At 40.4% G+C, this 13,374-nt stretch overlaps 1 protein-coding gene across 2 annotated transcripts in view; it reads left to right on the top strand.

Annotated features, from left to right (window-relative positions):
* The window catches only part of LOC107744328 (ras GTPase-activating protein 4-like), an 82,878-nt gene that overhangs the window by 35,265 nt on the left and 34,239 nt on the right, over positions 1-13,374 (top strand). For both annotated transcript variants that reach the window (XM_016557904.1, XM_016557905.1), the window contains exons 5-7: positions 6,320-6,452; positions 12,540-12,621; positions 12,715-12,852. In XM_016557904.1, coding sequence (XP_016413390.1) covers positions 6,320-6,452; positions 12,540-12,621; positions 12,715-12,852 — 353 coding nt within the window. The remainder of the gene's footprint in view (positions 1-6,319; positions 6,453-12,539; positions 12,622-12,714; positions 12,853-13,374) is intronic.

The following is a 13,374-nucleotide window of genomic DNA, read 5'->3' on the forward strand; positions in this document are numbered from 1 at the left end:
TCAGTGATGCACCCACTGAGAAACCTGATGAAAGTGCCTTAGTTATTGGTGATTATATTGTACGGAATGTGAAAATAGAGACACCAGCCACCATAGTCCAATGTTTACCGGGAGCCAGAGCGCCTGACATCTTGTCTGGGCAAATTTAAAAGTGCTTGCTAATGCTAAACGTAAATTCAGTAAGATTGTTATTCACGTCGGTACTAATGATGTTCGTCTTCGCCAGTGGGAGATCACTAAAAATAACATTAAAGAAGTGTGTGAACTTGCAAGTATGGTGTCAGACACTGTAATATGCTCTGGTCCTATCCCTGCTTACCATGGTGACAAGATACATAGCAGACTGTCGTCACTCAATGGCTGGGTGTCTAAGTGGTGCCTGAAGAATAACATAGGTTTCATAGACAATTGGAGGAGTTATTGGGGCAGACCTGACCTGTTGAAAATAAATGGTCTTCATCCCTCCAGGGGTGGTGACACTCATCTCTCTAGAAATATGGCACAAAGTCTTAGAGTTTGTACTTGACTAACTGGGGCCCAGGTCAGGAAGCAGACAGACTGGCTAAACTGACCGTCTGCTAGCTGCCTCACGTCACAGAAGTCAGTTAATTTTCAGCACATAGAGACTCTTTTACCTAGATATACTATAGAGACTGTGTCTGTTCCCCGAACTAGCAAATACAAAAAAAGGTCCAAACTAATTTAATTGTAGCAATTTAATTGATGTTCAACAAACAAAAAACAGATATAATACAGATAAACAAATAATAAAGCTTGGCTTAATGAATATTAGATCCCTTTCTACGAAAGTGCTCATTGTAAATGATAAGATCACAGATCATAACCTCGATGTGCTCTGTTTGACAGAAACCTGGCTAAATACAGATGAATACATTACTTTAAATGAGTCTACTCCCCAAGATTACTTTTATAAACATAAGCTGCATCCAAAAGGTATAGGGGGAAGTGTTGCTACAATTTATAGTAATATTTTCGGTATTTCTTGTTGTATTGGGTTCAGACAACACATGTCAGGGTCTACTCATTGTTGTAATCATACTTTAGATCTAATACTGTCACACGGAGTTGATGTTAATGGCATTGAAATTCTGCAGCAGAGTGATGATATCTCAAATCATTATCTAGTCTTGTGTATACTCCCTATAGCTAAAGCTGCAAATTCAACTCCTTGTTACAAATATGGTAGAACCATCACTTCTACAACAAAAGACTGCTTTGTAAATAATCTTCCTGACTTGTCTCAATTCCTTAGCAAATCCGATAGCTCAGTAGCACTTGATGTTGTAACAGAAACTATGGGCACTCTTTTTTCTAGCACTTTAGATACTGTTGCTCCTTTATGCTTAAAGAAGGTTAAGGAAAACATTTCGACACCGTGGTATAACGAGCACACTATTGCCTTAAAGAGAGCTGCCTGGAAAATGGAGCACAGATGGAAGAAAACAAAACTACAGGTATTTCATATTGAATGGAGGGAAAGTACTTCTACTTATAGAAAAGCTCTAAAAACTGCTAGATCTACTGTTTGTCTATTTTAGAGGAAAACAAACACAACCCCGGCATTTATTCAATACATTGGCTAAATTAACGAAAAATAAAGCATCAACAGGCGCAGACATTTCCCAACTGCACAGCAGTAATGACTTTATGACCTTCTTTACTTCCAAGATCGATACTATTAGAGATAAAATTCTAACCACGCAACCATCAGCATCACATCAGACAGTGCACAGGGCTCGCAAAATTTAGAAATCCCTGGTAGCCCTTCGGGCAGGTACTCTTCAGATTTTGGTAGCCCGAAAATTAATTTAACTAGTCCAAATAAAAAAACAAAAACATTTTTTTTTTTAAATATAGAAAATCAGATAGAAGTTTTCAGTTTTTCTCAATTGCTTTGGCACATTTTTTTGTCTTAACATTCTCTAAACTGTGAGTGCAAATGTCACAACTGTTTGCTGGAACTTCAGAACTTTATTGCATGCCTGCAAAATGTAGTTACTCACCCAAAACATTTCATTCATGCTTCAAAACCTAGTTATCGTGTCAGTAATTTGGCCAAGGCCACCAAAATATAAAGTATTTTTGTCATTGTGTGAGCCACACTGGTCAAAATGTTTAGTTGTTTTTTCACCATGACAGTCAACCGTGGAAATTAAGGTTTTATTAAAAAAAATCTGATATTTGTTGAGAAGAGTCAATAATACATAGAAAAAAGTATATGAACATTTGTATTTATACAGTACATTTATTTTTGTACGAATGTATTAAATGTAAAGTGAAATCTTGCTTGTCCAATTACTGTACATTTCATATTTCTTATGTTACCACAAATACACAAAAATACCAAATAACTAGAAAATGACATCCATGAAAAAAATTATTCTTGGTGGACATCCTGTCGCTCTTGTTGGTCAGGCCAAAGATTTTCATCAACATCACATCTGATGTTTTCCATTGCCATGCACCGGGGAAAAAATCTCCTTGAATGCCGCACCCATCCCCTGCAATGATCAGCTGTGATGTCCTCACATGCAGCATTCATGGCATCCAACAGAGACATCTGATCTTGTGGTCTATGATCATATACTTTCCACCTCCATGCTGAAAAAAACTCTTCTATTGGATTTAGGAATGGAGAGTATGGTGGAAGGAACTCCACTGTTATCCTTTCATGTGCAGCATGGAAGCTGACATTATCCCAGACAACAACATAATTAGGCAAATGTGGTCTAACTAAACCTCTTTCTTGTTCTGGAATCAGGTCTCTGTAAAGTGTGTTTAGGAAGGCCCGGAGAAGTTGGGTATTATAGGGCCCAATGTGTGGAATATGTGTGCTCACACCATTCTCTGAAATGGCAGCACACATTGTAATATTGGCCCCACGTTGGCCTGGTGTGTCAGTTGTGGCTCGGGGGCCAATGAGATTGCCGCCCAGTCTCCGGCCTTTGGACAGATTGAACCCGGCCTCGTCCACAAAAACAAGAATGTGGGTTGTTTCATGTCCTTCTAACTCCATGATTCTCTACGAAGAAACACAGAAACAAAATAAAGTAAATTTTTATTCTAGTTCAGTAAATGTTTTCTCTTCTTATGGGTTTCTAAAACTTCAAGTAATACAGGCATCTTAGAAGTACAGTAAAACTCACTAAGTGCACACCAATAGTTTACCTGGACATACTGGTAGCACAGCTCCTTCACTCTTTCACTATTACTCTCAAATGGCACCTTGTAGAGTTGTTTCATAGTCATTTGATGTCTTTTCAAAACTCTGTCTATGGTGGAAATGCTGACAGAATTTATATTTGCGAAGACATTATTGTCATTTATGATTGCACTTTGGATCTCTCTTAGCCTGATGGAATTGTTGGCTATGACCATGTTGCAAATTTCTTGTTCTTGCTGATGGTTAAATACTGCTGCTCTGCCACCAGCGCGAGGTTGTTGTGCGGTTCTATAGAATGTACAAATAGACTTGCATTTACCTTTACAATATTGTTGTTTATAAAAATGCTTTACATACTGTAAAACAAAAAAATAAATACATATTTACCTGTTTTCCCTACGAAAGGTTTGCACAATTGATGACACTGTGGACCTGTTTACATTAGGCTGTACTCTTCCATTGTAAAACCACGATTTATGACATGATCCACAAGTGTGGCTCTGATTTCATCAGAGACTCTGACTCTTCTATTTCCACCTCTTCCTCTATTATGTCTTCCTCTAACACCACCACCACGTATTCTTACACGTCTTCCAATTGCTCTTCCACGAGCATGTTGCTGCAGTTCAGGGTTGTGGAAGTCCTCCATTCTCAAAAAATGTTAGTGATTGTGCTGTGGGCAATCTACATATATATGCTCCCAAACTTGATTGGTTAAATGTTAATTGTTTAGATTTTTAGAAGGCACATTAACTTCTTAAGTTAACTTCTTAATCTAACTTCTCATGCAGCGCTCATATTTATTCAATGACATCATTGCCTTTTGAAGTTTAATCCAGCCGTATCGTGACTCTTGTCTTTCCGTCCCCAACTCTAAGACCTCTTGAAATTATAATTAAGACATTTCATATACCATTTAACGTATTTAAAACTTTTTATGGCCTTAAGTTTGATACAACTCACTTTAGGAGTTTTTAAGGACCCGAGGGAGATCAGCATTTAAGAGCCCGTCGGGCAGAGTGGTGATGCATTTTGTTAGCCCGACTGGAAAACACAATAGCCCCGGGACGTCGGGCTAGCGATTTTGCGAGCCCTGGTGCACTTTAGATCCCCTGAGGAACAATTCCACTCATTCTCTGCTATAGGAGAGGAAGAATTGTGTACACTTGTCAAATCATCAAAACTAAAAACATGTATGTTAGAACCTATTCCATCTAAGCTACTAAAAGAGGTGCTTTCAGAAGTCATAGATCCTCTTCTGTATATTATTAATTCGTCAATGTCATTAGGATATGTCCCAAAATCCTTCAAACTGGCTGTTATTAAGCCTCTCATAAACAAAAAACAACTTGATCCTAGAGAATTAGTTAATTACTGACTAATCTCAAATCTCCCTTTTCTGTAGAAAATACTGGAAAAGGCAGTATCCTCTCAGCTATGTTCCTTCTTAGAGAGAAATGGTATCTGTTCCAATCTTACTTATCTGACCATCATCAATTCGTAGCAGTGAATGAAGAGGTATCATATCGATCACAAGTACAGTATGGAGTACCACAAGGCTCAGTACTAGGACCGCTGCTTTTCACGCTTTACATGTTACCCTTGGGAGATATCATCAGGAAACATGGTGTTAGCTTTCACTGTTATGCTGATGATACTCAGCTCCATATTTCTTTGTGGCTGACGATATATACCAATTCGCAAAACTAACGGAATGCATAGTTGATATAAAAACTGGATGACTAATAATTTCCTACTGCTGAATTCTGAAAAAAAACAGAGGTGTTAATCATTGGACAAAAACCTCTGCATGTAATAACCTAGAACATTGTCTAACACTTGATAGCTGCTCTGTTAATTCTTCATCATCAGTTAGGAATCTAGGTGTGCTATATGATAGCAATCTTTCCTTTGAAAACCATGTTTCTAGCATTTGTAAAACCGCATTTTTCCATCTTAAAAATGTATAAATTACGACCTATGCTATCAATGTCAAAGGCAGAAACATTAATTCATGTGTTCATGACCTCGAGGTTAGATTAATGTAATTCTTTTTTGGGTGGTTGTTCTGCACGCTTAATAAACAGCTGGTCCAAAATGCAGCAGCTAGAGTTGTTACTAGAATCAGGAAGTATGACCATATTAGCCTGGTTCTGTCAACTCTGTACTGGATCCCTATTGAACATTGTATACATTTTAATATCTTGCTAATTACTTATAAAGCCCTGAATTGTTTAGCTCCTCATTACTTGAGCAAGCTCATATCATATTATAGTCCTTCACGTCCACTGCAATCTCAAAATTCTGGCCATTTGATAATACCTAGAATATCAAAATCCACTGCGGGTGGCAGATCTTTTTCCTATTTAGCGACCAAACTCTGGGAGGCAGACACACTCTGTAAGTTTAAAGCTAGATTAAAGACTCTATCTCTTGTATAACCTGGCATACACATAACACACTATCACATTTCTATAATTCAAATCCGTTAAAGGATTGTTAGGCTGCATTAATTAGGTCAACTGGAATCGAGAACACTTCCCATAACACCCAATGTACTTGTTACATCGTAAGAAGAATGGCATCTACGCTAATATTAGTCTGTTTCATTCTTATTCTGAGGTCACCATAGCCACCCAGATCCTGCAACAGAGCAGATTTTCAGTGAATAACAGCTTAAACCTCAGTCTATTCTTCACATTTTAACACACATTTATTGAACATCCAGCATGTCAGTAAATACTCTTGGTCTACCATAAGCTTATTCTGTAGAAATACAGCAAGTCCATTAATTCTATTACTCTAAGCCTCTTAGAGGTACTGAGGAGGGACATGATATATTACATTTATCCCAACTGAAGACCTGCACGTGTACATGTTTACTGATGTTCCCCTATCAGGTCATATGTGTGTGTTTGCAGATATAGAATAATGTTATGGAGCAGTGAAAGTCAATAATACTGCTCTGAATTCTGCTCCTGCACCATTATGGCGCTGTGAACTAGATCGCTTTAGGGTCCTTGTCTGTGAACTTAGCCCATGATGACTTGATTGTCTGCTAAATGATTCATATCAGTGTCAATGGCAGATATATGAACTCTCCTTTTTCAGATTCTTGTCTTTTTTTTTGTTTAGGTGTAGATGGATGGATGAACCTAACAGAGATTGACCCAGATGAGGAGGTGCAAGGGGAGATTCACCTCCAGATTTCAGTGCTGGGCGATGGAGATATTCCACGAAAACTGTGCTGCCAAGTCCTAGAGGCAAGGTGAGTAACTGTGAGGAGCAAATGATTTGTGACAGAAATTGTTATTTGTATGTTTTTGTGCATCTTTAATGATCAGTGTAGCCATTTTATTCATTCATGGATGGGAATTGTAAAGAATATATCAGTTCTGGTTCTGATTCCTCTAAGCAATTCTGGTTCCTTAATGATTACATTAACAATTCTTCTAGTACGATTCTTATAGTTATTTTAGATGTGAGAAATAAATATTTGGAATGGAAAAAAATATATATATATTGCAAAAAGTGTGTTTACTTACTAGTTAATATGAACTATCAATGACCAATATTTCTACAGTATTTTTAATTTACATTACTAAAATGAATACAGATGCATCTCAATAAATTAGAATGTCGTGGAAAAGTTCATTTATTGCAGTAATTCAACTCAAATTGTGAAACTCGTGTATTAAATAAATTCAATGCACACAGACTGAAGTAGTTTAAGTCTTTGGTTCTTTTAATTGTGATGATTTTGGCTCACATTTAACAAAAACCCACCAACAAATCATCACAATTAAAAGAGCCAAAGACTTAAACTACTTCAGTCTGTGTGCATTGAATTTATTTAATACACGAGTTTCACAATTTGAGTTGAATTACTGAAATAAATGAACTTTTCCACGACATTCTATTTTATTGAGATGCACCTGTAAATTAACATTTAGTAATACATTTTTAAAATCAAAAGTTGCATCTGTTAACATTAGTAAATATTAAGTAAATTTTATTAACTAACATTAACAAAGGTTAATAAATGCTGTAAAAATATATTACTCATAGTTAGTTCATAACTAATGCTTTAAAGTTAACAAACAAGTCCTTATTATAAAGTGTCTTTCAGGCGGCACAAATGAAATACAACAATTGACCTTAACTGTATATTAAAAATATATAAACAATACAAAAAAACAACACAAAAAAATGTGGTAATATATTTCAAATACAAGTTCAAATACTATGCAGACAAAATGTGCGCTGTGATTCTGTTGAATAGGAAACACTTTTGTTCCCTTTCAGTCAGTCACTTCAATGTTGTGTCGAAGTTCCGACACTAGGGGTCGCACTTGGGAGCCCAGACACCTCTGACATCATTGAGAAAAGACCAATGAAATTGGCGAGTAAAATTTGCATAGCTGGCCACGCCCCAGACATCAGGGTATAAATAGGCCAGGTGGGATTTACTCACTCGTTCTGTTCTTCAGAGTCGATTAGTGGTGGAAATTTTGATTCTTTCAAGATATTTGTTCATTTTCAGTTCGTTCACCAAAATGATTTGTTCAGATTCGTTCACTGATTCGTTCAGTGACCATTTCTTCATATTACATAAATATGCCAGCAGGTGGCGAAAAAGAATGTCATAAGTGTTATGTCTTAGGTCAACAAACGTATTTACTTGTAATAAAAAAAACTGATTTGGCTTTATTAAAATGTGTGCCTAATTTACTCATTAAATAAATAAAATAAGTCTAAATAAGTGGTTCAGATGACCAAAGCACATGGTTTTCTTGCATAAGTAACATTTTAATACTGTTCACATAAAATATTTGTTCAAAAAGAGCGATTCGTTCACGAATGTAACATCACTAGAGCTGATGCAGCGCCTCTCTGGGAGATGCAGCACTGCATTCACCTCTCAATCTCCTTGTTGTTAGATCTATGGCACAAGCAGCGGTTTCTCCCTTGCCCATACACAGATATGTGTAGTGAGAGTACACCTGGGTGCTTCAACGGCGATCTTTGAGAGCAAATTTCTTCTTAAAAGAGCAATTTTTCTAAAAGAGCTTCGCAGATGGATTTTTGTGTGTTTACAAAATACTTTTCCATCCGTGTCCTTCTGGTTGCTGTTTGTACATCTCACTCTCTCACAGGCACGATTGCTGTGCTCAGTGTTTGGGCCACGCCCATGCTGAAGCAGCTTTTGTCGATGGTTTATGTCCTTCTTGTGAGGACATGGCTATCGGCACATTGCGCTTGCGGCGTGCATTATCTTTTAAAAAAAAGACCGTCAGTCACCTCAGCTGCTTCCTGGCCCTTCTACTTCCGGGTATGAGGCCTTGATTTTGTGCACTGAAGGAGAGCAAGGAGAAGGCCTTGATTATGTGCACTGAAGGAGAGCAAGGAGATGTTGCGGGAGCAGTTACGCCAGATGAATTCCTGCGGACCTCTCGTTCCTCCATCTGCACGTGTTCTCCAGTAGAGTTTCTGGGTGAGTTTGAGAGCCCACCTCAGCACGGGTTCGATCTCTCGTTCGGGGCTTGCAATGAGGATGAGTTGTCTATCACAGCATTGGAGGGTGGGACTGACTGATCGGAATTGGATGACTCGACTAAAGCGGCACTTCTGGCTGCTGTGTGTCAGTCAGAGCCTGACACTGAGATGGCAGCGGTGCTTACTTGGGCAGCAGAGAGCATCAGGCTTAAGTGGACTCTTCCACCCTGTCCTGAGTGCTCTCACTTGGATGATTGGTTCTTGGAGACTGAGTGTGACACTGAGCTGTGCTCTGCCCCAGTTCCTTTCTTCCCAGAAGTGCACAAGGAGCTGATGAAATCGTGGAAGGCACCTTTTTGCTATAACATGATACACTGGTTCCTCCACTCTCACCACCCTTGACAGCGAGCGAGGGAATACACAGGGGTCCCCCGGGTGGAGAGAGCGATTGTGGTGCATTTTGCACTCGAAACACAGCCACCTGGAGGGGCCATCTGAGACTCCCGTCCAGAGCAAATAAGTTACCTCATCCCTTGTGGTGAGAGCTTATTCTGCTTCTGGACAAGCTGTGTCTGCTTTGCATGCCATGGCTGTCCTGCAGGTGTTCAGGCCAGGGTTTGCACAAGGGTGGTCCCAATCCGGAGCATGCAGAAACGGTGACTGACTATGCCCTCCGGGCTACGAAGGTCATGGTGCAGGCTCTGGGGAAGGCGATGTCCACATTAGTGGTCCAGGAGCAAAAAACAGATGCCTGCCTCAGCGTGGGTCAGGTTCTACCTCTGAACCCCCAAAGCATTCTGTTTACCTCAGTGCGAGGCGAGAATGCTGCTGTTCTTTGTGTGGAAGTTGCGACCCTTCTGGCTAAGGGCATGATAAAGCCTGTCTCCCCGGGCGAGATGAAGAAGGGGTTTTACAGCCCCTACTTCATTGTACCCAAGAAGGGTGGGGGATCAGGCCAATCTTGGACTTAAAGGTGCTGAACCGGTCCCTTCACAAGCTCCCATTCAGAGTTCTATGCTCAAACATGTTAACATGTGTCAGGTACCGAGATTGGTTTGCGGCAATAGACCTGAAGGACGCATGCTTTCATGTCTCAATCCTTCCAAGACATGGACCGTTTCTTCGGTTTGCCTTTGAGGTCAGGTCTCTGCGTGCCACTCACATTCCGGGCAACCCCTATCATGCAACAGACTTCCTCTCACGGCAGGACATGCTCCAAGGTGAGTGGAGGCTTCGCCCCCAGATGGTCCAGCTGATTTTGAGTTTTATTCGGTCAGGCGCAGATAGATCTGCTTGCCTCACAAGAATCCACTCATTGCTCTCTGTGGTTTTCCCTGACAGAGGCCCTGCTGGCCCAGAGGCCTACATGTATATGCATTTCCCACAGTGAGCCTCAATTTGCACGGACTCTGTGTAAAGTCAGGGAGGACATGGAACAACTCTTGTCTGTGGCACCTTATTTGTCCAACAAGACTCGGTTCTCTGAGCTCGTGTTGTTGGCATCAGCTCTTCCCTGGCGAATTCCCCTGAGGAGGGACCTTCTCTCTCAGGGGAAGGGCACAATCTGGCACCCGCACCCAGATCTCTGGAACCTCCATGTCTGGTCCTTGGACGCGACCAGGAGGAACTCAGGAATTTTTCACCCACAATGGTGAATACCATTACAGAGTCTAGGGCCCCCTTTATGGGGCGGCTATATGACCTGAAATGGCGCATTTTCGTAAAATTTTGTTTTTCCCATGGGAAGGATCCTCGGAGATGTGGCATCAGATCTGTGCAATTTTTCCTTCAAGAGGACCTGGACAGGTGTTTGTAGTTGGCAGATTGGTTGGGAAGCACAGTCTGGTTATCAGGTTCCTATGAGGCACCCAAGGCCACGCCTCATACCCTGTTGGGGTCTTTCAGTGGCCCTTCAGGCCTAACTCAGAGATCCGTTTGAGCCCCTTCATTCAGTTGGTCTTAGTGCCCTCTCTATGAAGACGGCCTTCCTGACTGCGCTCACTTATATCAAGAGGGTGGGGGATCTCCAAGCCCTCTCCGTTAACGAATTGTGCCTAGAATTTGGGCGGCAGGCTCTCACGTTATCCTGAGACCCAGGCCTGGATATGTGTCCAAGTTCCCCACCTCTTCTTCAGGGATCAGGTGGTAACCCTGCAAGCTATCCCCCTGCAGGAAGTGAAGCCTGACCTGTCTCTGTTGTGTCCAGTGCGAGCCCTGCACATCTATCTGGAATGCACACAGAGTTTCAGATTATCTGAACAGCTCTTTGTTTGCTTTGGAGGACAGCAGAAGAAGAAAGCTGTCCTTCCCTATGTAGTACTCTCTTTTAAGTGAGTCCATAGGATGTATTTCCATATTTTATCTCCCCTTTGGGTAGGATGTGATCTCTGTAGTGTTCTTTCCCCTCTTGGGGAAATGAATGCTTCCCCAACGTTACAACCAGGACTATTCAACAATTATTTTTCTTGTTTTTTTTTTTTCCAGAATGAGGAAAGGCTCCAGCTGGAGGTGATCTCTGCCTTATAGGCTCTCCCAGATGTCACAATGTCAAAGTGACCAACAGAAAGAGAATGTCTCTGTTACATATGTTATCCCTCGTTCCCTGATGGAGGGAATGGAGACATTGTGTCCCCTATGCCACAAATCTGAACTGCTTCTGAGTGGGTTGAGACACCTCTCGATTCCTCTATTCGAGTGAGCAAATGCCATGCTGGCCTATTTATACCCGGATGTCCAGTGCGTGGCCAGCTATGTAAATTTTGCTCACCAATTTCATTGGCCTTTTCTCAATGATGTCAGAGGTGTCTGGGCTCCCAAGTGCAACCCCTAGTGTCAGAACTTCGAAACAATGGGTGCTTTTCAGTATCCCTCCTCGTTTCCTCGCTCCTCTGTCCTCCATCCTATGACTCGGAAACCGATTGAGCTCAGCCATCTTGTAGGACATCTCAATTCTCTAATTGCACTGCGAGGAGGCGAGGATCGAGGAGTGAGGAGGCTTCCTGAGGAGCTATGAGCGAGGATACACAGGTGTATCCTTTGCAGAAGTGTTTTTCATAGAAAAACCTGATGCACGTATACATTCTCCACCCCTTCACATTTGTTGTAATAATTTTTATTTATATTTTATCTTTGCAGTTTAAATAAACCATACATGTCATATATTTTAAACAGGGCATCTTACTTTATTAATATTTTTGTAGCGTCTGGACCAATCAGACACAGCATTTTTCATTTGATTTAACAAATCAATTATTCATTAGATTAATTATGAATGTCTTACATAACAAACTTTAACAACATAAGGGCAGATCCCTTTTGCGCAGCTGATGGTGCTTTGAAGTGACGCTAAAGGGAGCGAGGGTATATCATTTCACTTGATTCAGCTCCTCCGTCCTCCCGTCTTTTCCTTGCGTCCTTGCCTCCAGTCTCCATTCCGTCCATCAGGGAACGAGGGTTACCATACGTAAGCAAGATGTTTTATTTTTAGTGCGGTATTTTTAGTATTTTATTTTAAGAGAGTGTTCCATCTGCATTGGTGGAAGAATGCAAGCCAATTAGCATGGGTAGTGCCACAAAAACCCTGAATGATAGTGCCAAAAGTATACTGTCTGAATTAAACCATGAAAAAAGTAGAACAAGATACTCCAGTATTACATAAAATTAGCCTTGGGTTAACAATTTGGTGATTAAATACTATAAGGACAATGTATTTAAAAGATTTTGAATCGAAAACAAAAAACATCTCAGTGTGTGTGAATCAGGCATTGACTGCTGGAATGGGAATACAGAGATTTTATCTTCATAAGCTACATTTGGATTTGTGTCTAATAGCTTTGAATACTTTCGCCTTTGTTTCTAGAGATCTTGCAAAAAAGGATCGCAACGGGGCTTCTGATCCTTTTGTTAGAGTGAGATACAATGGCAAAACATATGAAAGTGCGGTAAGGACGTGCCTCTGTATATTTATGATTTAATTTGCCACACAGTTACAACTTTCTGTCTGTTACTGATTACCATGACCCTGCTTCCTCCAGGTGGTTAAAAAGTCCTGTTACCCACGGTGGAACGAGAGTTTTGAGTTTGAGCTGGACGAGACGCTAGCTGACACTGGCTTATTGAGTGTGGAGGTGTGGGACTGGGATCTGGTCAGCAGAAACGACTTTCTGGGAAAGGTGACTGTACAGAATAGACATTTCCTTGAGTCCTTAGAGATTTGGTTTTGAGCAGGGTTCCTCAAATCTTGCCCTGGAGGTCCAATGTGCTGCAGAGTTTAGCTCCAACCCTGATCAAACTCCGCTACCTGTGATTTTCTAATGATCCTGAAGACATTGATTAGCATGCTCAGGTGTGTTTGATTAGGGTTAGAGCTAAACTCTGCAGGAAAGTGGAACTTGTGGGCCAGATTTGAGGATCCCTGGTTTAGAGGATTCCCTCATGTTCTAAAGCTGACCTTTGTCTAAGTTTAAAATAAAACACAATGCATTTAATTAGTATGACATTATGTTTTAAAAAATGTAAATTCTGTCATAATTTTTCACCCTCATATTGTTCAAAATGTGTATGCACATTATCATTAAATAAATTAAATATACATTAAATATACATTGTCATTAAAGTAAAATTAATGAATCTAAGCATAAGAGCCTGATAAAAATTATAATTATATATATATATATATAAATATTATTTAAATT

This window comes from Sinocyclocheilus rhinocerous, unplaced genomic scaffold (assembly GCF_001515625.1).
Source record: "Sinocyclocheilus rhinocerous isolate Xijiao unplaced genomic scaffold, SAMN03320098_v1.1 scaffold1609, whole genome shotgun sequence".
Taxonomy (NCBI): Eukaryota; Metazoa; Chordata; class Actinopteri; order Cypriniformes; family Cyprinidae; genus Sinocyclocheilus; species Sinocyclocheilus rhinocerous.